Source organism: Acomys minous, assembly GCF_964271855.1.
Source record: "Acomys minous genome assembly, chromosome: 20".
NCBI lineage: Eukaryota > Metazoa > Chordata > Mammalia > Rodentia > Muridae > Acomys > Acomys minous.
The window spans coordinates 13764872-13792417 of record NC_140502.1 but is presented as its reverse complement, the minus strand read 5'-3'; the positions used below and the strand labels follow the sequence as shown (position 1 = coordinate 13792417).

At 43.9% G+C, this 27546-nt stretch overlaps 2 protein-coding genes across 3 annotated transcripts in view; both read right to left on the bottom strand.

Moving 5' to 3' along the window:
* The window catches only part of LOC311591033 (cone-rod homeobox protein-like), a gene marked incomplete at both ends in the record, with an annotated part of 313330 nt that overhangs the window by 218073 nt on the left and 67711 nt on the right, over window positions 1-27546 (bottom strand). The window lies entirely within an intron of this gene.
* LOC311591147 (uncharacterized protein) lies at window positions 447-6635 on the bottom strand. Of its 2 annotated transcripts, none has more exons than XM_084770510.1 (3): window positions 6548-6635; window positions 4275-4426; window positions 447-1439 (listed from the first exon to the last, which is right to left on the bottom strand). In XM_084770510.1, the coding sequence occupies exons 1-3, from the start codon at window positions 6552-6554 to the stop codon at window positions 1215-1217; spliced, it is 384 nt and encodes a 127-aa protein (XP_084626636.1). In that variant the 5' UTR covers window positions 6555-6635; the 3' UTR covers window positions 447-1214. The 2 variants fall into 2 exon arrangements, with proteins under 2 accessions (XP_084626636.1, XP_084626637.1); XM_084770511.1 differs by having other exon boundaries at window positions 4284-4426.

Sequence of the window (27546 nt, the reverse complement as noted above, 5' to 3'; positions counted from 1 at the left end):
TCCAAGTGTCCTGTACCATGGCACCTTGAAGAGAGACCATAGCAGCCTCTATTTTTTAATTTAGATGGCAAATTTCATTCCCCATATCTAATTGTAAGTTTTCTGGCCTCTCAGTTCCAGTTTTCTAACCACGCCAACTCTGGAGCCACCATTGCTCTGTGAGAGTCAAGCCACAAGAAGCAAGCAACCTGGTTGTGTTAAGTCCTTTCCCTTTATCTCCAATGTGCTCACAGGAAGCTGCATTTTGTCTGTGGGTGAGAAGAAGAGTCTCTCTTAAAGTGACATGTGGGAGACAGTTTTTGATTCAGAAGTATTTTGGTTTTTAGCTTTGGTTCTTTTGATAAGAAACTGCCTTTCACTCAAGTCTTCTCATATCAAACCCCATGTTTAACCACTTTTTATTACTATTAATAACGAATATATTTTTAATAAAATTTATTTATTTATTTAATAAAAACCTCCTTTATTTTTTAATCCATAATATCCCCAAAATAATCACACATCAAAGCAATGATTCATTAAAAATTGAGGACAAGGCTGAACATGATAATTAATCAATTATCTCACTATCAGTTACTCTTCCTTCCATCCAAGGTCCCAGGCACTTGCTTTCTTCTCTTCTGTGGATTCTGTCCATCCTCTTCCTCTCCTGCTCTCTCTCCTCCAGTCCCAGGTGCTGGGATCTCATGCTCTTCCCCTAGCTTGTGTAGGTCTCCTCTCCTTGTCTTAGTCTGCTTGGATGATGCTCTGCTCTGTGGTTTGGCCTGGAACAATTTTCCTCTCTCTGGCTTAGGCTGGCTGGATGATGCTACTGTCTCTGGTGCAGCCCGGCTGGTGGAAGCATCCATGACTGGCATGACCTCGTTGGATGATGTATCCTTCACTGACATGGCCTGGTTGGATGATGCATCCTTCACTGGCCTGGCCTGGATGGATGATGCATCCTTCACTGGCATGACCTGGTTGAATGATGCCTCCTTCACTGACATGACCTGGTTGGACAATGCCTCCTTCACTGACATGGCCTGGTTGGATGATGCATCCTTCATTGGCATGGCCTGGTTGGATGATGCATCCTTCCCTGGCATGGCCTGGATGAATGACGCTCTCCTCTGTGGTCTGGCTTCTTTGACTAATGTTCCTCTCTGTGTCTTAGGCTGGGTGGACAATGCTGTTCTATCTGGTGCAGCCAAGCTGGATGATGCATCCATAACTTACGTGGACTGTTTGGATGATGACTCCATCACTGGCATGGCCTGGTTGGATGATGCAGGCATTGGTGTCATGGTCTGGTTGGATGATGCACCCATCATTGGCATGGTCTGTGAGGAGGGTGCTCCTCTCATTTGCATGGACTCTTTGAATATTCTCATAAATGAACTCCTCTGGTTTTCTGTCATATTTGTCATCACTAGGTCTCGATAACATTTAAACCATCCCTGAAAAGAAAGGATAGTTTTCATCATTTTAAGAAATGATTCATCAAGTTAGGCAGTGGTAGCACACGCCTTTAATCCTAGCACTTGGGAGGTAGAGACAGGTGGATTGTTGTGAGTTCGAGGCCAACCTGGTCTACAAAGTGAGTCCAGGACAGTCAAGGCTAACAGAGAAACCCTGTCGTGAGAACCACCACCCCCAAAAAAGTGAAAGAAAAAGAAATGATTCATCATTTTTAGGAGCTTTAATTTATATACTTTATATATAATTAAATTTTATATGGCTTTGTTTTTGCTCTTGTTTTGTTTTGGTTTTTTTTTTTTCTTATTTTTGGTTTTTCTAGACAAGGTCTCTCTGTCCTGGCTGTCCTGGACTCACTTTGTAGACCATGCTGGCCCCAAACTCACAACAATCTGCCTGCCTCTGCCTCCCTGCTTTTGATTTTTGAGACAGGGTTTCTCTGTGTAAACCTGTCTGTTCTGGAATTCACTATGTAGATGAAGCTGGCCTCTAACACAAAGTTGTGTCTGCCTCTGCCTACCAAGGGCTAATATATAACACATATGCTGTCACACAGATATTTTTTCATTGTTATTTTTAGTTATGCTTGTATGCACTTGGTTGCAGTGCCTATAGAGAGTAGAAGGGGACATTAGGGCACCTGTAACTGTAGATACAGGTGGCTCTGAGCCACCAGGCCAGTGCCGTCACAGGAACAGTCACTGCCCTTAACCACTGAACCACCTCCCCAGCCCCAGACATTTATCTTTGCCTCAGTTTTTGAGACAGGGCCAGTATAGTCTGTGCCAGGGATAGAACCCAGGACTTTTTGAAATTCAAGGCCATCAACTAACCCCAATACCTTTAGCCAGAGAGTTGGATAATAAAGTGATTAGTCCAGAGGAGAAATGTACCATCCTCAGGTGAGAAAGCTGGTTACTAATCTCTCACAGATATTTAATATGCTCTCTCAGCCTCCCTGTCCTTGGTCCCTGAGGTAGATGATTTGAGACTCTATCAGTGGCTGGAGAAGGCAGAGTGCTCCCACCCTAGATCACAAGACAGTAAGAAAAGATGGCTCTGGACTGTCAAGGACAATATTCTGAGCCCTGTGTGGTGGCCTACTCCAGTAGCCCAGTTCATGGGAAATAGAGGCAGAAGAGACAGGAGTTCAGAGCCATCTTCAGCTATGCAAGTGTGAGGCTAGCCTAGACTAAATATGACTCTGTCTCAAATAAAACAATAGAAAATAAATAAACAGTAAAAAGAAAAAAGACCTACTCCCACTTGCTTTGTTTTATCAGTACAACACAGGAGAATACAGGAACCAACTCCTCTAAGAAAGGGCCCTAGCCAGTCCATAGTGGGGCATGCCTTTAAATCCTGGATTCAGGAGGCAGAAGCAGGTAGATCCCTGAGTTCAAAGCCAGACTGGTCTACAGAGTGAGTTCCAAGGCCGTCACGGATAGATAGAAAAACACAGTGTGCAAGGAACAGAACAAGAAAGAATAAAACAAAGGAAAGGAAGGAAGGAAAGAAGGAAGGAAGGAAGAAGAGAGAGAGAAACAAAGAGTCCCACTGAGCCCTCTTGGCCTCAAGTCAGGTTTGCCTTGACACTGCACAGCTGGTATGTGTAATCCTCTAGGGAGCCTTAGTGTATCTGAATAAAGTTGGTGGGTAAGCAAATAAACAACTCAGGAGCTAGAGAAATGGTTCAGAGGTTAGGAGCACTGTGTCCTCTTCCTGAGGTCCTGAGGTCCTGAGGTCCTGAGTTCAATTCCCAGCAACTACTTGATGGTTCACAACTATCTATAATGAGATCCGATGCCCTCTTCTGGCCTGCAGGTGTACATGCAGGTGAAACACTGTATACATAATAAATAATTGCATCTTTAAAAAAGAAAAAGAAAAATCTCATTCCTCTCTAGCATCCATTCCTTAACAATGCCACGGTCAACAAACAGGAATTATTTTTTTAAAAAGTGCAGCCACTTGTACTACCATCACTCAGGAGACAAAGGCACAAGCCAGCCTGACCTACATAGCAAGTTCCAGGCCGTCCAAGGCTACACAGTGATAACCTCCATCCATAATACAGCCATATCAATGCATTATTGACAGTGAAGCATGGGCATATGCCTGTAACGCAGCACTTTGGGAGGTGACAGCAGGAAGACCCTGAGATCAAGACAGGCCTTAGAGTGGGGTGACATTGGCACATGCTTTGAATCTCAGCCCTCGTGAGGCAGAGGCAGGCACATTTCTGTGGGTTCCAGGCCAGCCTAGCCTACAGAGTGAGTTCTAGGACAGCCAGGCTGCACAGAGAATCCCTACCTCAAAAAACAAATAAATAAAAGGCTAGCCTTAGATCTGTGCGATGCTCTCTCATGAAATGGAAGGGGGTGGAACTGGAGAGATGGCTTAGGGGTTAACAGCACTTGCTGACCTTGCAGAGGACCCAGGTTCCATTCCCAGCATCCACCACCTGTACCTCGGCCTCCATGGGATAGGACAGCCTCTTCTAGCCTTCCGGGCACCAGTCATGCACATGGTGCAAATATAGAGAAAGCATGCACACATACACATGAAAAATTTACTTTTTTTTTTTGATTTTTTGAGACAGGGTCTCTCTGTGTTAGCCTTGGCTGTCCCTGGAGTCAGTAGACCTGGCTGGCCTCGAATTCACAGATATCCACCTGCCACTGCCTTCTGAGTGCTGGGATTAAAGGCATGTCCCACCATGCCCGGCTAAATTTACAACAAATGACTAGAAGAAAGCAAAGCCCACAGGAGGGCCTTGGCTAGCTGACTACCCTGAGACACACCCAGACACCAACCTCCACTACCATGTCCTTTAGCTGGAGTCTTAAGGCCAGTTGCTGGATTACCTGTAGGTTTGGGAACATGTTCCCATAGAAGACATCTTGCAGTGCCAAGTGTTGCTCAAGACTGATTATGGTCCAGAATCCTTCATCATGCACTGGCTTCCCTGTTCACGGAGGAGACAAAAATATTTACATTTGGTTTTGGTTTTGGTTTTGACCTGTACAAAGGGGTTTTTATTTATAAATAGTACAGTAGGCAACATTCTATGCTTAAATGCTATTTCCCCAAAACATGAGTTTCTTATTGTTGGGTTGAATTATTAAAGAAAATAAAAAATGCTAGGGAGATGTCTTAGTGGTTAAGATCACTGGCTGCTCTTCTATAGGTCCTGAGTTCAATTCTCAGCAACTACAGGGTGGCTCACAATCATCAATAAAGTTATCTGGTGCCCTCTTCTGGCCCACATTTGTATATGCAGGCAGAGCCCTGTATACTTAATAAAGGAAATCTTTTTTTTTAAGTTGTGAACATTTAAAAATTTTAAAATAAAAAAATGCTGAGTTTTATGATAGTGCACTACTTTAATCTCAGCAAATTGAGTTCTAGGACAGCCAAGGCTACAAACAGAGACCATGCCTCAGGGGAAAAAGAAATTTTAAAAAAGGAAAGAAAGTTTTAAAAAATGAATTTAAGAAGTTCATGACATACTTACCCCAGAAAAACACTCTTAGGCCAAAAAAATCTGTTTTTCAAGATGAAGTCAATACCTAGGACTCCAGGTGTTACTTCATACAGCAAAACCAGGAGCCACTAAAATACAGCTCACCTGAGCCCCAACAAGAGTTAAAAACAAAGTTACAAAAAAAAAGCATGGTGGTGTCAGCCTGGAATCCCAATATTGTGTAGGAGGAGGAAGAAGAACTATTTTGAGGCCAGCTTCACCAACACTGAATGTTTGAAACCAGCCTGCTATATGCTACCCTGTTTCTAAATTAACCCTGATAGCGAGGCACTGTAGGGCTCACTTCTAATGCCAGCACTTGAGAGGCAGATGCAGAGGAATCTCTGGTTATTCCAAGCAGGATTGGTCTACATACAGAGTTCCAGGACACACAGGGCTACATGAAACTCTATTTAAAAAAAACACAAGCATACATACATACATATGTACACACAAGCAGATACATATGTACTTATCCACATATCAAGTAGATGGACAGGTACCCAGATAATATATATTTCCAGAATCTGAAATCTGGTTTCAAACAGTCCTCTAGTAAATTGGCAGGGCATTGTGACACGAATGGTTAATACCAGCACTCAGGAAGCAGAAGCAGGTGAATCTCGCAGATGTTGAGCCCAGCCTGGTCTACAAAGGATGTTCCAGGGCACTCAGGGCTACAATAGAGACTCTGTCCGAGGCCGGGTGTGGTGGTGCACGCCTTTAATCCCAGCACTTGGGGGCAGAGGCAGGTGGATTTATGTCAGTTCAAACTCAGCCTGGTCTACAAAGCAAGTCCAGGATAGATTACAAAGAGAAACACTGTCTTAAAAAACACAAGAGAGAGAGGGGTGGGGGAGGGGGAGGGAGATTTTGTCTCACCCACACCAAAAAAGAGAAAGAAAGAAAAAAGAGAGGGAGGAAGGGAGGGAGAATGTGAAAGATTGAAAGAGGAGATAAGTGATGGTGACACACGATTTTGTTTTGTTTGTTTGTTTGTTTGTTTTTGGTTGTTCGGAGACAGGGTTTCTCTGTGTCCTGGTTTCACTATGTAGACCAATCTGGCCTCAAACTCAAGAGATTTGCCTGCTTCTGCCTCCCAAGTGCTGAGATTAAAGGCATGTGCCACTACCACCTGGCTAAATATATGTTTAAGGGTACATTAATTATTTCATGGGACTGTAGAGATGACTCTGTGGCTAAGAGCCCTGGCTGTTCTTACAGAGGACCTCAGGACCCCTCACCCTCTTCAGGTCTCCAGGAACACTCAAAATCCCACACTCACAAACACATACTGGTATTAATTAAAATATTGAGCAGAGGGCTGGAGCATGGCTCAGCCATGGAATCCTCCTTACACAGGTAACACCCTGGGCTCTAGACTCAGTAGGAAAAAGAAACAGAAAATTACAATGCACTACCAGAAGTCAAGAAGGGTAGGGAAAATGAAATCTGTACCCCCCATGGGATCTAGCTTGGAACCCCAGGAGAAGTTGAACACCTCACTCTTTGTCACAGCCACAGCCGACAGCACCCTAATTCTGGCTCCTGCCCTTTACTCACGGGGCATCGTGTCTCCCTGTGGTTTGTTCCTGGATGGGATGTGTGCTCTGGATCCTCAGAGACTGTGAGCTCCTCCTTCCAGGACTTGGCAATTTATCTTCTCCATCAACAGGCCACTCCCCAAACCCTCCCTAATCTATTCCATTGCAAACTCTACAGAACCAGTTTTGGCTTGGTGGATTTTTTTGTAATTGGTTTTTGTTTGTTTTGTTATTGTTGTTTTGTTTTGTTTTGTTTGTCAAGACAGGTATTCTCTGTGTAGCCTTCACTGTTCTGGACCTCCTTGGTAGAGGAGGTTGGTTTCAAACTCACAGAGCTTGTTTTTACATTTTTCCCAGTAAGGCTCTTCTGTATCTTGGCTGGTCTTGAAGTCACTTTGCAGACCTTGCTGGCCTTGAACTCACAGAGATCCATCAGCCTCTACCTCCCTAGGGCTGGGATAAAAGGCAGCCAATACTAATTCAAGGCTGAATTGGGTTTTATCTAAATTTCAGTAATTCTGGAAGTAGAGCTCACTGCTTTAGAGCTTGTTCCCCACCCAGGCACCAGACATGCATGTGGTGGTGCACGCCTTTAATCCCAGCAGACCAGGTGGATTTATGTGAGTTCAAGGCCAGCCTGGTCTACACACCAAGTTCAGGAAAGATTACACAGAGAAACCCTGTCTCAGAAAAAAAAACTAAGAAAAAGAGAAAGAGAGAAAGAGACTCTGTCTCACCCACATCAAAAAAGAGAAAGAAAGAACAAAAGAAAGAAAGAAGAGTGTCAGGGAGAATGTGAGAGAGAGGGGGGGGGAGGGAGAGATTGAGATTGAGAGAGAGAGGAGACTGAAAGATTTCCTCGGCCTAAACCTGGGAACATGACCCAGACAAGCCTGGGAATATGACCCAGAAAAGAATTTGTTCCCAGAGTCAGATCAACCAAATTTGGTAAACAATTCTCAGAAAAACCCATATGGAAATTCCCTAAATTCCCCAACACCCTTCCTTGCCAAGAATAGCCTGCCCAGACCTATGACCCCTGCAGTAGCCAATAACATTTAAACATGTAGCCCTAGCAACTGCCAAGATCCAATCTTAACATGGGGCACTCAGCCCCTCCTAACCTAGTGGTTTTAGCCTTTAAAAATAGACTGTGACAGTAACTCAGGGTTCCTCTGCCTCTCCAGTGCTGAGGTTCCCTGACACATCAGCAATAAACCTTGTGCTTTTGCATCAACGCTGTGGTACTCGAGTGGTCTCTCGCGACAACCCGAGTGGACTCTAGGGTCCAATATTGTGGGGGCTCATCTGGGATTTAGGGGTCTCCCTGAGATCACCAACCCACTCATTGTGAGGTTTCACTGGCCTGGGCTGCCGACTGACTTCTGAGACTGTGAATTACTTTCATTTTGTCTTTTTTCCTTACTCCAAGACCTCCCTCAGTTCTTCTTTCTGTCTGTACTCTGCGAGCTCTTGTGAGCTCCTTTTTGCTCATTCCCTTTTCCGATTGGTGAATCACTTTCGGCTCGCCTCTGTAGCGTGGAAATCTGTATTGGGAGGAGAAAGGGGACAGACGTGTCCAGACCTTTCTCCCCTTCGCCCTGGAGGACATTCTGATGGTTGTCTGGAGAAAGACCATTGATACTGTCGTTGGTCTCCTCAATCTGAATGGCAGAGAGGCTCTGCCATCTGATCTGATTTGTGTTCTGTGGTGCCTATCTTTTGCCATGCGGCTGACAGCTTTTGGTTTTATTTGTCTGTTGGTCTCTGTCTTGTCCCTCTCTGTCTTCCTCTCTCTCGACCGTACTGACATGGGACAAACAGTGATGACCCCCTTCACTCTGACTCTCAACCATTTTAAAGATGTTCGAACTCATGCACATAACCTGTCTGTGGATGTCTGAAAAGGACGTTGGCCGGTTTTCTGTGCCTCAGAGTGGCCAACCTTTAATGTGGGATGGTCTAGACATTTAACCTCACTATTATCTTGCAGGTTAAAGATGTTGTTTGCAAACCTGGGTCCCACGGCCACCCAGACCAGGTCCCATATATCAACACATGGGAATCCCTTGTCCAAGACCTACCACTATGGCTCAAATCTTTCCTCTTGGGCCCCCTGCCAACTTCTCTCTTCCATGTCGAGGTAGCCGAGACTCCTGAGACACCCGGAGACCACCCAGGAAGCCACCCAAAGCCTGTGCTACCTGACAATGAACAACAAGATGTCCTACTACTAGACCTGCCTCCTCCACCTTATCCTATACCTCTAAATTGCCCCACTAACCCCTCTCTCCCTACCTCATCTACCCTCATGCCCTCTCCATTGTCTCCAGCACCTTCAGCTCCTCCTCTTACACCTCACCCTCGATCCTCCTCCAATTCCTCCCTGCCTCCTCCTTCACCTCCTCACTTGCGCAGGTGGCAGGACAGAGATCCAGGCCAGGAAGCCTCATTGTTGCTTCCTTTTCACACTATCAATGGCGACATCCATTGCTGGCCATTCTCCACATCAGATTTATACAATTGGAAGACTCACAACCCTTCCTTTTCACAAGACCCCCAGGCTCTAACCTCCCTTATTGAGTCAATCCTCTTGACTCAACAACCCACCTGGGATGACTGTCAACAGCTTTTACAGGTTCTCCTCACCATGGAGGAAAAACAGAGAGTTCTCCTGGAATTAGGAAAAATGTGCCCAGACCAAACAGGGCACCCCCCAGCTCCCTAATGAGATAGATGAAGGATTTCCCTTGACATGCCCAGATTGGGATTTTGAGATGGCTGCAGGTAGGGAGTGTCTCTGTATCTATCACCAGGCTCTATTGGCGGGTCTCAAGGGAGCTGGCAAGTGCCCCACTAATTTGGCCAAGGTAGGAACTATTACCCAGGGAAAGTACGAAAGCCCTGCTGCCTTTATGGAAAGGTTGCTGGAGGGGTTTCGCATGTATACCCCATTTCATCCTGAGGCCCCAGAACATAAGGCAACAGTGGCCATGTCTTTTATAGATCAGTCAGCTCCGGATATAAAAGGGAAGTTGCAGTGACTAGATGGTATTCAGACATATGAGTTACAGGATTTGGTCAGAGAAGCAGAAAAGGTATATAACAAGAGAGAGACCCCAGAGGAAAAGGAAGCTAGGCTAGCAAGAGAACAGGAGGAATGAGAGGATCACAGGGATCGTAAGCGAGATAGACATTTAAGTAAGATCTTGGCCGGTGTAGTGACAGAGCCTACCAAGTATAAAGGACAGGAAAGAGAGGGAGGAGAACGAAGGCGGCCCCGAGTGGACAAGGATCAATGTGCCTACTGCAAAGAATGTGGACACTGGCTAAAAGACTGCCCTAAGCATCCCAAGGACTGAAAGAAACCTGTCCCGGTCCTGGCCCTGAGTGAAGGCAGTGACTAGAAAAGTCGGGGCTCTGAGGCTCCCCCTGAATCCAGGCCAACCCTTACCATTGGGGGAGGGGGGCAACGCACCACTTTCCTGGTAGATACAGGTGCTCAGCATTCCATGCTAACCCAGCAATCGGGACCCATGTCTTCAAAGACATCCTGGGTACAAGGAGCAACTGGTGGCAAACTACACTAATGGACCAACAAATGGACTGTTAACCTTGGTACAGGTACTGTGAATCACTCCTTTTTTGTAGTTCCAAAGTGTCCTTATCCTCTGTTAGGGAGAGACCTGCTAACCAAGTTGGGGGTTCAAATCCATTTCTCAGAGAAAGGGGCAACAGTAGTAGGCTCCAGGGGAACACCTATACAGGTCCTTACCCTCAAATTACAGGATGAGTACCAGTTATTTCAGTCTAGTCCTAATGGTCCCCTCCCTGAAGACAGCCCCTGGATCCAGCAATTTCCCCAAGGTTGTGCAGAGACCGGAGGGCTAGGACTGGCCCACACACAGCCTCCTATTATTGTGACTCTCAAACCCATGGCTGTACTGGTCTCTATAAAACAATATCCTATGAGCCAAGAGGCCCAGATGGGTATCAGACAACATATTAATCGGTTCCTACAATTAGGGGTCTTAAAACCTTGCCAGTCTCCTTGGAATACCCCACTCCTGCCTGTCAAGAAGCCAGGAACCCAGGACTACAGACCAGTACAGGACCTCCGAGATGTTAATAAAAGAGTAATAGACATCCACCCCACAGTGCCCAACCCTTATAATCTACTAAGTACCTTGAGGCCAGATTTTACCTGGTATACTGTCCTAGATTTAAAGGACACCTTTTTCTGTTTGACCTTGGCCCCTCAGAGCCAACCATACTTTGCCTTTGAGTGGAAGGACCCTGAGTTGGGGCTCTCAGGGCAAATCACCTGGACACGCCTTCCCCAAGGCTTTAAAAATTCACCTACTCTTTTGATGAAGCTCTCCACCAGGACTTGACAAATTTCTGTGTCATGCACCCAGAAGTAAATTCCTTACAATATGTAGATGACCTCCTGCTGGCAACCCCCATCCAAAGGACCTGCATTGAAGCTACTCAACATCTGCTCCAGGAATTGGGTAATAAGGGCTATCGGGCCTCAGCTAAAAAGGCCCAACTCTGCAGACAAGAGGTAACATAACTGGGCTACATTCTAAAAGAGGGAAAGAGATGGCTTACTAAGAGCCACATAGAGACAATAGCCAGGATCCCCCCCCCTCCATGCAACCCTTGGCAGCTCAGGAAATTCCTGGGAACTGCTGGGTTCTGTCGGTTGTGGATCCCAGGCTTTGCTGAATTAGTGGCTCCTCTGTATCTTCTCACCCAAGATAAGGACTCCTTCAAATGGGATGAACCCCATCAGCAGGCCTTTGATGCAATAAAAAGGGCCCTCTTGTCTGCCCTGGCCCTCAGGATACCTGACACCTCCAAGCCTTTTACTCTATTTATAGATGAGAGGGGAGGCATTGCAAAGGATGTGCTGACCCAGACTTTGGGGCCCTGGAAATGACCGGTGGCCTACTTGTCCAAGCAATTAGACACTGTTGCTGCTGGATGGCCCCCTTGCCTGTGTATTATGGCAGCCACCACCTTGTTGACCAGAGATGCCAACAAGTTGACCCTGGGACAACCCCTGACTATCGTCACGCCTCATGCTTTAGAGTCTGTGGTGTGGCAGCCTCCTGACAGATGGATTAGCAACGTCCATCTCACTCACTATCAGGCTTTGCTTTTAGACTCTGACCATATCAGCTTTGGTCCCCCAGTGACTCTCAACCCAGCTACCTTGTTGCCAGCCCCCGACCAGGCACAAGAGACTCCACATGATTGTCACCAGGTGATGGCAGAAACACGTGGCACACGAAAAGACCTACAAGATTGCCCTATCCCAAAGGCTGATCATACCTGGAACACTGATGGCAGTAGCTTCCTGGACTCAGGTATCAGAAGGGCTGGGGTGACCCTGGTGGATGGACAAAAAGTCATTTGGGTACAGGACCTTCCCCAAGGGATCTTGTCCCAAAGGGCAGAACTTATCACTCTAACTGAGGCATTAGAGCTTTCCAAAGACAAAAGGGCTAATATTTACACTGACAGCTGATATGCCTTTGCCACTACTCATGTCCATGGGAGCATGTATGAGCAAAGAGGACTTTTGACTTCAGAAGGCAAAGAAATTAAAAATAAACCTGAAATTAAGCCCTCCTCAAGGCCCTGTTCCTGCCAAAACAAGTTGCCATCATACGTTGCCCAGGACACCAAAAAGGACAGAATCTCATAGCCATGGGTAACCAACAAGCAGACCAAGTGGCAAAACAAATACCCAGGTCAGAACTCCTATTACTAACTATTGAAGCTGAAAAGCCTACTCAGCCAGAGACTTATAGTTACACTCCTGAGGACCTGACCAAGGCCCAGTCCCTAGGAGCTACCCTTGATCCAACTTCTAAAAATTGGACAAAAAAATGGCAAAACTCTTCTGCCAACTCAAGAAGCAACAGCCATGATCCACCAAATGCATGCCTGGACACACTTGGGAACAAAGAAACTATGTCAGATCCTAGATAAAATGGACTTTATCATCCCTGGGGCCCAGGCCCTAATTTAAAAGACAGTGACCAGTTGTCAAGCCTGTCAACAAGTCAATGCGGCTAAAAATCATGCACCAAAAGGCACCAGAGTTCGCGGAGATCGACTTGGAACTCACTGGGAAGTGGACTTCACTGAGGTAAAACCCCAGTCGCGGGTTATCGATACTTATTGGTTTTTATAGACACTTTTTCAGGATGGGTAGAAGCTTTCCAAACCTGATGGGAAACTGCACAAACAGTAGCCAAGGCCATCCTAGAAGACATCTTCCCTCGATTTGGACTTCCTAAGGTAGTCAGATAATGGCCCGGCCTTCGTCTCCCAGGTAAATCAGGGATTGGCCAAGATCTTGGGGACTAATTGGAATTTACATTGTGCTTACAGACCCCAGACTTCAGGTCAGATAGAAAGAATGAATAGAACTCTAAAAGAGACCTTGACTAAATTATCCATTGAGACTGGCTTAAAAGATTGGAGATGCCTCCTACCCCTGGCCCTATTTAGAGCCAGAAACACTTCCTCATGCTTTAACTTGACCCCCTTTGAAATCCTGTATGGGGGGCCACCCACACTGTCTACTATGCTTAATTCTTATCAGCCTTCTGCTTCCAAAACTGACTTACAGGCCTGCCTTAAAGGACTACAGGCAGTTCAGGCCCAAGTCTGGGCCCCACTGGCCGAGTTCTACAAGCCTGGCCACTCTCAGACAACTGGCCATCCCTTCCACGTCGGAGACTCTGTCAATGTTTGCCAACACTGGTCCCAGGGACTCGAACCACGTTGGAAGGGGCCTTACACTGTCCTGATCACTACACCCACTGCTTTCAAGGTCGATGAGTAGCTGCTTGGATTCATGCCTGTCATGCTAAAGCCACCCCAATGACATCGGATCCAACTCCAGAAGCCACGAGATGGCAATTTCACTGCTCACAGGACCCACTCAAGATAAGACTTACCCGCTTTGGGGGTTGATTTTATGCTTCTTACTGTCAATGACTTATGCCGTACCCCAAAACCCCGACCGACCCATAAACCTGACATGGCAGGTGATTTCACATATTGGAGAACCCATGTGGGAGACTTCCTCCATAGCCCCCCATGGACATGGTGGCTCACACTCTACTCTGACTTATGTAAGATTGCCATGGGAGCCCCTGACAATTGGGATATAGAGGGACACTCAAACCTAGAGGAGGCACCCCAAAGAGAGTCTCCTGACGGTAGAGACTTCAGCCCCTGGGGCGGATGTGGCACCATGAGAAGACGGTATGGGCTATGACGATTAACCTTTTATGTCTGTCCTGATTCCCACTGACCCCGGGACCTGGCACCTAAATGTTGGGGAGCCTCGGACTACTACTGTAAAAGTTGGTTTTGTGAAACTTCAGGGTCTGCCTCTTGGAAACCCACCTCCTCCTGGGATTACATCACAGTTCAGGCCAATTACACCATCCCCAGTTACAAATCCCTCTATTCACCAGTTGGCCTAAGCTATATGCCCAAATGCCAAAATTGGTGCCACCCCCTCCGGGTTCACTTCACCTCCAAAGGAAAACAGAGCCTAGGATGGCTCACAGGACACACATGGGGCCTTTGAATGTACACAGAAGGGTACGATGATGGCCTCCTCTTTAGGGTAAAACTTATAATATCTCATCCATCCCCTGAAGCCATAGGCCCTAACCCCATTATAGCAGATACAGGAACCCAACAAGACCCTCCTGATCTGGTCCCCAGCTTCACTGAACACACCGGGGGTTTCCTTACCCAAGGCAGGTGGCTGACTCTTTAACTTGATTACAGGAGCATTCACTGCATTAAATGCTAGTAACCCTGAGGCTACCAAGTCCTGTTGGCTTTGCCTCAATCCAAGCCCAACTTATTATGAGGGGATCATCACTACTGCCTCCTTTACTGATACCAGTAATCATTCTTTCTGTGATTGGAGCCAACACAAAAAGCTCGCCTTGAGTGAAGTCTCAGGCTTGGGTACATATATAGGAAGAGTCCCCCACAGCCATCAACATCTCTGTAACCATACCTTAAATGTGACTGTTACTTCTAACAACTATCTCCTTCTTCCCCCTTTCAATCTATGGTGGGCTTACAACACCGGATTGACTCCTTGCATCTCCACTGCTATTTTTTCAGCCTCTGATTATTGTGTTCTAGTGCAGTTGGTCCCAAGAATCTATTACCAGTTTTCTCCAACATTTGAAACCAGTTATGAAAGTACCCAGTACCTTAGAGAGCCCATCTCCTTAACTCTCGCAGTCTTATTAGGGTTAGGAATTGCCTGGGCAGGGACTGGGACTGCAGCCCTCATATACAGGAACCAACAGTTTGCACAACTACAGATTGCAATGAATGATGACCTTCAGGCCATAGAACAGTCCATCTCTCTATTAAAATAAGCCCTTACCTCACTATCGGAGGTAGTGCTCCAAAACAGAAAGGGTCTTGAGTTACTATTTCTAAAAGAAGTACGGCTATGTGCTGCTCTAAAAGAACAATGTTGCTTTTATGTTGATCACTCAGGAGTCATCAAAGACTCAATGTCAAAACTTAAAGAATGCCTGGATAAATGACAGAAGGACTGAGAGGCCCAACAAGGGTGGTTCGAGGGATGGTTCAATAACTCCCCCTGGTTGACCACCCTGGTATCCACCCTCCTTGGTCCCCTCTTAATCCTTTTCTTGCTTTTAACTTTCAGGCCTTCTATCCCTAATTGACTGCTTGCCTTTATTCGAGATAGTCTCAATTTAACTCAGGCCTTTATCCTAACCCAACAATACCAAGCCCTCAAGACTGGGCCTTAAAATTAAGGCCAGTTAAAACTCAAGGGGGGATTTAAAGGTTTCCTCGGCCTAAGCCTGGGAACATGACCCAAACAAGCCTGGGAACATGACCCAGAAAAGAATTTGTTCCCAGAGTCAGATCAACCAACTTTGGTAAACAATTCTCAGAAAAACCCATCTGGAAATTCCCTAAATTCCCCAACACTTTTCATTGCCAAGAATAGCCTGCTCAGATCTATGACCCTTGCAGTAGCCAATAACATTTAAACAAGTACCCCTAGCAACTGCCAAGAGCCAATCTTAACACAGGGCACTCAGCCCCTTCTAACCTTGAGGTTTTAGCCTTTAAAAATAGACTGTGACAGTAACTCAGGGTTCCTCTGCCTCTCGAGTGCTGAGGTTCCCTGACACATCAGCAATAAACCTTGTGCTTTTGCATCAATGCTGTGGTACTCACGACGACCCCCCACCCGAGTGGACTCTAGGGTCCAACAAGAAAAATAGTGGTGATACATGTCTTTTTTTTTTTTTGGTTGTTTGAGACAGTGTTTCTCTGTGTCCTGGACTCACTTTGTAGATCAATCTGGCCTCAACCTCAGAGGTTTGCCTGCTTCTGCCTCCCAAGTGCTGGGATTAAAGGCTTGTGCCACTACCACCTGGATAAATATATTTTTGAGGGTACATTAAATATTTCATGGGACTGTAGAGATGGCTCTGTGGCTAAGAGCCCTGGCTGCTCTTACAGAGGACCTCAGTTCTGTCCCCAGCTCACACATGAACCTGTTCACAACATTTGGCTCCAAGGGCCCCAGTATAGATCATATTCTGCTCTTGGAAACAAATCTCACGTGGTTCTCAGCACCTAGGATTTCTGACTCAGGAACCCCTTACACTCTTCTGATCTTCAGGAACACTTGATATCGAACTCCTCACACACACACATTAAATTGTACAAATACAATTAATTTTTAAAATAAAACAATAAGAGGGAACTGGGAAAAGTCACAATGTGGGAGGGTCCTCAGAACCAAAATACACATGGATACAGTGTGTAGATCCATATGTGACCCAAGCACTTCTAGACATCAGAGGTGGAGGGTGATTAACTGACAACTCTCAGGCTAGCTATCCTGATGTACACAGCAGCACTGACACTCACAGCTCTACACATACACACACACACACACACACACACACACACACACACACACACACACACTGTCAAGGATTTTATTTATCAGCTAAAACATAGTAAAGAGAAAGTGTCTACAAAGTAAGTTCCAGGACAGCCACAGCTACATACAGAGACCATGCCTCAGAGGGGAAAAAGAAGAAAAAAAAAGGAAAGAAAAGAAAAAATGAACTTAGGCAGCTCATGACATGGTGAACACAAAAAAACCACTCTTAGACAAAAAAATCTGTGTTTCAACATGAAACCAATACCTAGGGCTCCAGGTGTTGCTTCATAAGGTGAAAGTGGGAGCCACTAAAATACAACTCACCTGAGCCCGAGGAAGAGGAACCTCACCCAGGCTCAGAATAGGAAGTTGCAGGAGATGCCTATAAAGAGGTAGGATGTCAGGATAGATACCACCTAACACTCAAAAACTAGGGTAACCACCTAGATTTTCTATGTCTTTACTAGAAACATAAATGTCTAGGTCTTGAGACTCTACATGGTAATAATGTCTCTCCAGGGCAGTACCCATGCAAAAGCTGAATGCCATGGCCAGCCTTGGATGAACAAACATCTACAGTCAACATCTATGGCATGATCTCCCAGGATTGAACAAGCACAAACTGACAGGGATTTCCAAAACAGTGAAGGTGAGGACTGGAGAAATATTCTGGTGGCAGGGGGAGAGAGTAAAAAAAAAAGTCATACCTGGATCTGGTGCTCTGTCACTCCAAAATTTGTGGCCAGCTCCATGCATTGCCTTTTCCTTGGGTGCATGCACTCATCAAAATATTCTTGCAGCTGGAGATTTTGTTCTTTGGAGTACTTAATGTGATGCCTTTTTTCCTGCTTTAGAGTGTTGAGGTAAACTTCACTGTAACTATCAGACTTTTCTGAGGAAGATGAGGGTATTTGGGGTATTGAGTGAACTGGGTAAGTTCCTGATGTTGGCAGACTTGAGTTCCCTCCGAGATCTAGGGTCATAGGAATACTTGGTTTCCTTGCAGATGCAAAGGATACTTGGGGAATTTGGTACCTTTGATATTCTGAGTCTCATTGGAGACTTGATGGTTCGGTGGTTGCTTGAGCCTCTAGGGCCCTTTGGGACATGTAGAGATTTTGATTGCCTTGAAATCCTAGATGCCTTTCGTGATGTGTCTGATTCCAGGATCCTCCAGGAAGTAGAAAACTTTGAGACATTTGATGATCTAAGTTGCTTGTCAAAACTGGATGTCTTTGGAGGCTTGATTGTGTAGGAAATCCTGTGGGCACTAGAGGATATTGAGTCCTTTGGAGACCTACATTCCTTGCATGCTCTTGTGGCATTTGAAAACCTGTGTCCATGAGTGCATATGAAGACATTTGGAAATTTAGATGAAAGCCTTGGAACCTTTTGGGTCCTACATTTCTTGGGTAGGATAAATTAAATGGCAGAACTCGAAATACTGGTGGATATGGAAGCCTACTACAATGTGGTCCTACTGGAATACATACTAGAACTGGGGAACCTGTGAGGAGAGAAAATCATCACATCAGCTCTACAGATAAAATGTTCAAACAACAGGTAAATTCTCTATGTGAGTCTCTAGGTTTTCAAATGAGAAAAATAATCATAGGCTCTTAGTGTTATCAAAAACTACATAAGGGTCAGAAGAGGAATGACAGCCTGTAATCCCAACTCCTTTATAAATGCAGGAGGATAATTCTCAGCTTAACATCAGCCTAGACTACAGAGTGACATCAAGTACACCCAGGACTGAGACAAGAGCTTTTCTTTGGAAATAAAACTAGAGGATGTAGAATATAAATTCATATTATTAAGACATCTCTTTCCATTTTTACTATGAATAAGATCTATTTCTCTCACTAGTATTGGGGATTAAATAAAAAAGGAGAAATCAGAAAATGATTGAGTTTTGTGAGGAAGGCATGGCTAGAAGCAAGTCAGGGCCAATGTCTACTTTGTAGAGAAGGACACTCAGGCCTCATCCTTGTTTTCATACCAGCACCTTAAGCATTAGTTACACAGAAGGTTCATGGAGATGTCTTTCAATGTTTTATCTTTGCTTTTATATCATATTGGGATTGAGAAGCCACATGTTCACGACAATGGACATCTTACAAATCTCTTCTCTTCAAGTGCCTTTATCACGTGAGCCAACTTTGGGAACCCAAAAAACAATTACTATTTTTTTGGAAAAACTGTGAAATTATTTTAATCACATGATACATGGATGACATATAATCCTAGGAGTCACCTTGCAAAGGCAGGAGGACCTTTCTGAGTTACAGGATATGCTGTTCTACATAAGACTTTGCAATAAAGCTCGAAATAAGAGAAAAAACTTCCTCAAAATAAAACGAGTTAGTTATTAATGTGAATATATATAACCTCCTTTTTCTCCATCTCCAGCTCTTCCTAATTTCTACAGCCACCCCACATATGCTTCTATCATTTTCAAAATAATTCCCGCAATCCTTCAACCCACAATGGCTTCAACCTAAAGAATTGTAGGATCAAGATCAAACAGAGATTGTGGGACTGAAAAACAAGGACTGGCCCAACTGGAGATCCACCCCACGACAGACAGCCTACCTCTAACACTTCTAATAATACTCTGCTAAACTTACAGAGAATAGCCTAGCATGACTGTCTTCTGAAAGGCTTCCTTCATCAGATGAGGGAACCAGTTTCAGAAACACACAGCCTAAAAACAAGTGGGACTCTGGGAGTCCTTTGAAGAGGTGGAGAAAGGATTGAGGCAGACAGAAAAGTCAGGGCACTAGAAGAACACCTACAGTAGCAAATTAACTGGGTCCATGGTGGCTCACATGGACCACATCACCAACTACAAAGAACAAATGGGCTCTACTAAGGCTGCTTACTTCCCATTTGAGGCAGATATGCTGCTTGTTCTATATGCGTGTCCACTATCAAGTGGAGTAAAGATTGTCTCTTACTCAGATGTCTGCCTTTAGATCCCTTACTGCTTCTGCCTCCTTTAGACTGAGATAAAGGACGTGAAACTCACTTTGTTCCTCACTTCTTGATGGGGATTTGTCTCCTTAGCCTTAGATAATTTTGGCAACTACTCTTCAGCCATGATACCACCAGTATCATGATATTTCTACATGGAGCATCTAGATCCTAAATCTTTTTCCCTGGATAATTAAACCCCTTACAGTCCCACAGTTGCCCTTAATATCTTCTATAAGCATAGGCCTGATCATGGATTGTTTAGTCACAGATTGGCCCTATAATGAATAGGTGGCCACAGACAGCTGCTGTTGTATTTTTTTGAGAGGATGCACTGCTTTTACTCCAAGCCTGCCTCCCTGAAATGTGTTTCCTAGAAGTTTAATTACTTCCACTTGGGTGAATATGGAAGCTTCACCTATCTTCTTACTTGTTCAGGAAACCTGTGTCATGGAAGACCTACCTTATTTACTAAGTCATGGCAAGATTTCTTGTTACCTAGAAAAGGATTAAAGTTAACTACATTATCAAATTAGTACAAAATTTATCACAAATGTCTTGGTGAGGCTCATTGACAGAGCTAATCTGGACTTTAAGCCTCTTTGTAGTTTATGGTGAAATACAGCAGTTTTCATTAGAGAATAATAAGAATGTCCCACTGCACAGTAGATTTAGTACTGAAAACAGAGCCCTCTCTACACTCTGATATTGACCTTATCTGTACAGAGAAAATTCAATTCACAACATTGCTGCACTGCCAAGAGATCACATCCAAACATCTTCTATGTCTTCTTAATCCAGTTGGAATGCAGAAATAACTTTAAGCCCAAAGGACAAACAAATAGATATCCGATTATAGGCCAGCCCAGAATAAAGCAATTTTAGATAACGTAATCTCATGTCCAGGGTATGGTGACACATGTTGTTAATCCAAGATCTAAGGCAAACATAGAGGTAAGAATTCTAGTTAGTTCTTTTCCATCAGTTCAGGTGACTCAGCTAGGTGAGAGGCAGTGAAGTGTAGTTGTGTTTCTGGAATTCACAGGCAGTTTAACTAGGAGAATTATGTAGAGACAGGATTCAGAGAGAGGAAGCTATACACAGCTGAACACAAATCAGAGAATGAGAAGGATACATAAGTTCAAAACCTATTTCCAAAGATACTATGAGGCAAAGAAGAACAATTGAGAAAGAGGATGATAGAAAATTCAGACTAAGAGATGAGGAGAGGAGTTTCAGCAAGAACAGCTGATTTAAAGCAGCCAGCCAGAGTTTAGAAAGAAATAGAAAGTTTGACTCTAACCATAAAAAGGTCACCGCAGCTCCTTCCTGCACTATCTCCTACATGGAAACTCCACTACAGAGGTTAGGATTGATAAACACTTGTGATTTGCTACTGAATATCATGAACTTCACTTACTTGACTTTAAATCATTCTCGCCCTGAGCTAACTGATTCATGTTGGTTATGCTAGGATGCTAACCCTCCTTTTTATAAAGGAACTGCAGTAATTGAGAACATCTCCAATTCCTCTGACCATTCTAAATGCCGATGGGCCCAACTAGATAACGCCAAGCTACCCTTGAGTTCCCTATCAGGCTCTGGGTTATGTATAGATAAAGTTATTCCCTCCTCCTATCAACATCTCTGTAATATAACTATCACAGAGGTATCTTTCCTTTCTGATTATTTTCTTCCCAGTAATTACACCTGGTGTGCCTGTATCGATGGCTTCACTCCCTGCATATACTCCCCCCATTTAAAAAACAGTAAGGTCAATCATTCAATTAAGTCCTCCACTTAATATATTACACTGAAGAACAATTTCCCACTACTGGGATCCTGTTACTGAACAAGCCCTACTTAGAACCAAATGTGAGCCTATAATGGCAATTACCCTGGCTATCCTCCTCGGATTGGGTGCTACAGGCACTGGGGCGGATTTAACCTCTCTTGTTCTCTCCAACAAACATTATTCATACCTTCACCTGTCAATTGATGAAGACTTGGAGTGGATGGAAACTGCCATATCCCACCTTGAAAAATCCTTGTCCTCCCTCACTGAGGTCGTTCTACAGAATAGGAGAGGTCTAGACTTACTACATCTTCAGCAAGGGGGACTTTGTGCTGCCCTCAAAGAAGAGTGTTGCTTTTATATTGACCACTCTGGGGTAGTCAAAGATAGCATGGCCAAGGTTTGAGAAGGCTTAGAAAAAAAGAAAGAGACAACGAGAACAGGAACAGAGTTAGTTCCATCACTGGTTCTCAATCTCCCCTTGGCTTACTACCTTGTTACCCTCCATTCTGGGCCCCCTGGTAGGATTTCTCCTCCTTATCTCTTTTGGTCCTTGAGCTTTTTCATTCCTCACTACCTTTGTAAAGAAACAGCTAGATGCTCAAGATGCTCAAGAAATACAGCTGGGTGACTTCTCTATCTCTCTGAGCTGGCAGGTTTTCACCACAGCATTGGGCTCCTAAGTCTTTGTTGGTAAAATAAATTCATCTGCAAAAATTCAAGGACACCACATGCTGGCAAGGATGTGGAGAGAAAGGAACACTCCTTCATTGCTGATGGGAATGCAAGTTAGTACAGCCACTTTGGAAATCTATCTGATGCTATCTCAGGAAACTGGGAATAGGGCTCCCTCAAGACCCAGCTATTCCACTCCTTGGAATATACCCAAAAGATGCTCCAGCACACAACAAGAAAATTTGCTCAACCATGTTCATAGCAGCCTTATTCATAATAGCCAGAACATGGAAACAGCATAAGTGTCCCTCAGTTGAAGAATGGATAAAAAAAACTGTGGTACATATACTCTATGGAATACTACTCAGCTATTAAAAACAAGGAATTCCCGAAATTTGTGAACAAATGGATTGATCTAGAAATGATCATAATGAGTGAATTAACCCAGAAGCAGAGAGAGTCAAATGGTATATACTCACTTACATCTGCATACTAGCCCAAGGGGCATGTCCTATGAAAGTCTTCACTTACCAGGAAACTGGGACAGAGGGGAGGACATCCTATTGGCACTCTAGATGAAATAAGCATGGGAGAATAGTAAAGTAGAAGAATCCAAATGGCCCTAGAAACCTACAAGAAGAACATTATGATAGACAGATTTGTGCCCAGGGGTCCCACACAAACTTAGGCACCAGCCAACTACAATACAGGCTGTAAACTTTAAACCTCTACCCAGATCTAGCCAATGGTCATAACATCCTCCACAGTAGAGTGAAGAGTTGGATATGACTTTCTCAGATACTCTGGTGCCTCATATTTGACCATTTTCCTTGGAGAGGGAGACCTGGTGGCACTTAGAGGAAGGACAGCAGGTTACCAAGAAGAGACTTGATACCCTATGAGCATATACAGGGGGAGGAAATCCCCTCAGGAACTGTCATAGGGGAGGGAAATAAGGGGACAATGGGAGGGAGGGAAGAATGGGAGGATACAAGGGATGGGATAACCATTGAGAGGTAACAAGAAAAAAAATAATAAAATAATATATATCTTGGAAAAAATTATTTTGAAAAAGATAGAATGATCTGAGATTTTCAGTTAAAACACTGTTTATCTTGTTTAGTCAGAATTGTCAAGATCAATTAAAGTAAGGACATTTCATGCTGGAAAAAAATGTGGGCAAAGACAAATACTTGCTTACTGCTGGTGTAGCTGGAATCTGTACAGGTACTTTAGAAACAATGTGTACGTTCCCAAAAAGGTGACAAAGACAGGTCTTGGATACAAGTCTAGAATATCAGTCACTCAAATCTGAAGTAGCCAGGATGTAAAGCAGGGTAGATTGGGCAGGAAAATGAGGCCCTGTGTCAAGATAAATAATTACAAGGGCAGGCAGCCAACAAGTCAGTCTTTTACCATGGAGTTATTACCTAGCTTGGTTCCTTGTGTCTTGCCTGGGATTCACAGGGTGTAAAAAGAAAAACTAATCCTGTATTTTGTCCTATGACATAAACATACCTGAGAGCTATGAGTTTTCATGGACACACTAAACAATTTTACAGAAGAAATCTGTTTTAGTTTCTATGTGGTCTCCTTCAGAGCATTTATTTAGTACATATATTTTTATTTTATGTACATGAGAATTCGAATCACACATAAACATAACAAGTGTACACCCTGACCTCAATGGCAAGAACAGGGCATAGAATTGAAGCTGATAGTGAGCCGTTATATTGCTTTTATCTATGCTCCTTTTGCAAAGGACTACAAACATCTCAGACGTTGTTAGCTATTCCTACAATTCATGTTAAGCCATTAGTAATCCTTGGAATCAGAGAGCTCAGTTCTTCCTGCAGAGGACTTGCTTTAAGTGGCAAGCGCACACATGCTGCCTCACAATGTCATTGGTTACAATCCCAGAAGTTCCTAAGCCATTTTCTGCTGTCCCAGGCCCCAGATATAGGTGTCTATGGATACAAACATACAAAACACACACACACACACACACACACACACACACACACACACACACACACACAGAGCAAAGTAGATCTATCAGCCATTCTGGAATTAAAAGAAGATTAAAAAACAGTTTCCTGAAATATTTTTAAGGTATTTAATATATAATACAACAACAAGTGAAGAATACTACATATAGCACTTGAACCAGACTCAGTGTGTGGATAACACTGGCATGCAACTAATACAGAGTAGCGTGCATCTACACCCTCAGTCTTAAGAGTGATGACTTTCACTACCACAGAACTTATTTGTTTTACAGATATCCAGGCCTCAACCAGTCCAGGATCAAAGTGTTCACTGGGGTTGTGATGTACCTAAATTCATCTAGCCATCTTATAGACCAAGATCACTAAGGATTTGATCCAAGAGCAGTTTATCTTCTGGACTAGAGTGTTTAGCAGCCTCTGCATCTTGGAATGCAGCTTAAGTAAAAAGTGTAGATTAAACTGAGGTGCCTTCAGCTACTGCTGGGTCATTATCACCTGCAGTTACTAAAAACTGACCGGGGCCTGCACCTGCAGCAGGAGCTTGGGAATCACAATGGTCCTCTTAAAGTCCATACTTGGTACCCTCTGAGCCTTGCTCAATGTGGAGAGTTTCCTCCAGGCTGGCATAAATTTGGGGAATGGAGCCCACACAAGATGTGCCTGAAGACATGGACTGTCCAGTGGCAGAATCAATAAGAGATGAGCAACCATGGAAACTTGTTGATTCACCAACATCCTTAGAGTTTCCCAATTTCCTTGGTGGTTCTGAAATATTCTGGTGATTTTTCTGTTTGTACTTAGCTCGGTGGTTCTTGAGCCAGTTCTGGAAAGACAAAAAGAGAAGTTATAGCAAGACAAAGTGGCAGGAGATGCATAAAAAGAGGTAGGAATGACACTAACAACTAGGGAAACTTCACCTAGATCTTCTGGGTCATTACTAGAAACATTAATTCCTAGGTCCATGAGACCCTACATGGGGATATGTGGCTCCAAGGTAGTACCCATGCAGAAGCTGAAGGCCAAGTCCAGCTCTGGGTGAACAGATATCTCCAGTCCACATGTAACAACTCCAAGAATTGCACAAGCAGAAAATGTGAGAAATTTTGAAAATGCGACGGTGCCAATTGGGGAACTATTCTGGCTGCAGGGAGAGAGAAACAAGAGAAAGTCATACTTGGATCTGGTACTCTGTCACTCCAAGATTTTGGGCCAGCTCCAAGCGTTGCTCTTTGCTTGGGTACATGCGACCATTAAAATAAGTTTGCAGCTCTAGGTTTTGTTTTTCAGTGTATTTAATGCGATGCCTTCTCTTCTTCTTTGGCGCTGTGAGGTGAACTTCTTGGTCATTGTATGCATCTGAGAGCTTCAGAGAGTCTAAATGAATTAGGAAAAATATAAATACAATAGCAATAAACAGAGAAAAAGAGAGAGAGACAAAGAGAGAATGAGGGATGGGGGTAGTTAATGAAATGGAGGTGCCTCTGACATGATCATCGTGCCTAAACTACAATGTAATTTGTATACCTAGTATTTATCAACCTATCAGTAATCTGTATGAATTCATGTTTTTAAAATTTTTTGTGGTTTGGTGGTATATGTTGTGTCATTGGATTCATATTTTTGGAACTTACATTTAGAAAAGTTTTGTCATACAACAAGATCTGATAGATTATTAATATTTACAGGAAGCCTGGAGTGGTGGTACATGGCTTTAATCCCAGCACTTAGGAGGCAGTGAAAAGGAAATCTCTGTGAGTTCGAGGCCAGCCTGGTCTACAAAGCGAGTCCAGGACAGCCAAGGATACACAGACCAACGCTGTCTCAAAAAAACAAAAATCAAAACCAAACAAAAATTTTCAATATACCAAAACTTTAACATTGAATTTTAGAACAAGCAGTTCTAGGAGGGTTTGGTGACCTACACCTTTGATCCCACCCCTAAGGTGGTAGAGGAATTTGGCTCTCTGAGTTTGAGGCCAGATAGGTCTACATAGGAAGGTTCAGAATATCCAGAGCTTCTCAGAGAATTCACGCCTAATAAAATACTGATGTTGCTGATGATAATGGTGAGTCTAACACCCTCTCACTCCTGCTCTCCAGACTTCAATAGCACACTTAGAAGCAGGAAGTAGTCAGATATTTGTGATATTGTACCCCCTATGGTCTCCACAGAGAGATCAAAGTCATTCTGTGATATAAAGACTTACAGGATATCTAAAAGGTAAGCAAACAAACCAACAAAATTTCAAAATAGGTGGCCATCACATGGATGCTAATTTACACTGTAAATATTATTTTATGTAATCAGGAAAAAAGATAAATAAAACAAACAAGAATTTGTGATGGGGAACATGTGGAAAAAGAAGGACTCATATGCATGGCAGGTAGAAGTTGAAAACAGTACATCTTCCCCAGATTCCTCATACCATCTACACAGAATCCTTCACACAAACTCACCCTGGATCAATACTGCCTTGGAACCACAACTCCGTGACATCAGTGATGCAAGACCTGTAATTAAAAAATAAAATTATATCTCGATTTTCAGGCCCCTGCTCCAAACCTCCCCAATCCAGGAGGAATAATCTTTTTCAGTGCACACTGCACAAAAATCCTGTTTCTTTACCTAGGACCCAGAGGTAGGAAGAAAAATCCTAACCAGCAAGGGGGAGGCGTGGTGGCGCATGCCTTTAAGCCCAGCACTCAAAAAGGCAGAGGCATCTGGGTCATTGTGAGTTGGACACAACCTGGTCTACATATTGACTTCCAGGACAGCCAAGGCTACACACAGAGACCATGACTCAGGTGGGGAAAGGTAATGAAAAAAAGGAAAGAAAAGAAAAATAATACACAGCTGAGATCTTCTACAGATAGGTTTCGATCACAGCACATGCAAGGTTGCCATATGTGTAGGCTTTGATTTTTTTAGGATACTACTTTATTTAGGGTTCTTTTGTTTGTTTGTTTGTTTTCTTTCTTTTTTAAAAATATTTTTCTTTATTAATTTATTCTTGTTACATCTCAGTGGTTATCCCATCTCTTGTATCCTCGGGACTGATGCGGACATTAATCTGATTGTCAAGTCACTTCAGGGGCATTGTCCAAGGTAGCACTGCCTAAGCACGATGAGGCATCAGCTTATGAATTACATGTACAGAAGGAGCAATGACATGAAGAATTTTGATACAACGAGTTCTGTAACTTAATGTATAGACTTTAATTTTATATTTTCCATTAAATTCTAATGACACTTTTAATGAAAAAAAAAAGAAAAAAAAGAAATTTACATGGCTCATGACATGGTGAACCAAAAAAACCCACTCGTAGCAAAAAACATCTGTTTTTCAACATGCAGTCAATACCTAGTACTCCAGATGTTACTTCAAACAGTGAAAGTGGGAGCCACTAAAATACAACTCACCTGAGCCCGAGGAAGAGTTAAAACAAAGTTACAAAATGAGGCATAGTGGTGTCAGGCTGTAATCCCAGTATCGCGCAGGTAGAGGTAGAACTAGTTTGAGGCCAGCTTCACCAACACTGAAAGTCTGAAGCCAGCCTGCTAC

Coding starts and splice junctions, on each gene's coding strand:
- LOC311591147 (XM_084770510.1), bottom strand. Junction 1,440..4,274: donor TAAAGGACATGGTAGTGGAG/GTTGGTGTCTGG, acceptor CTTTCTTTTCAG/GGATGGTTTAAATGTTATCG.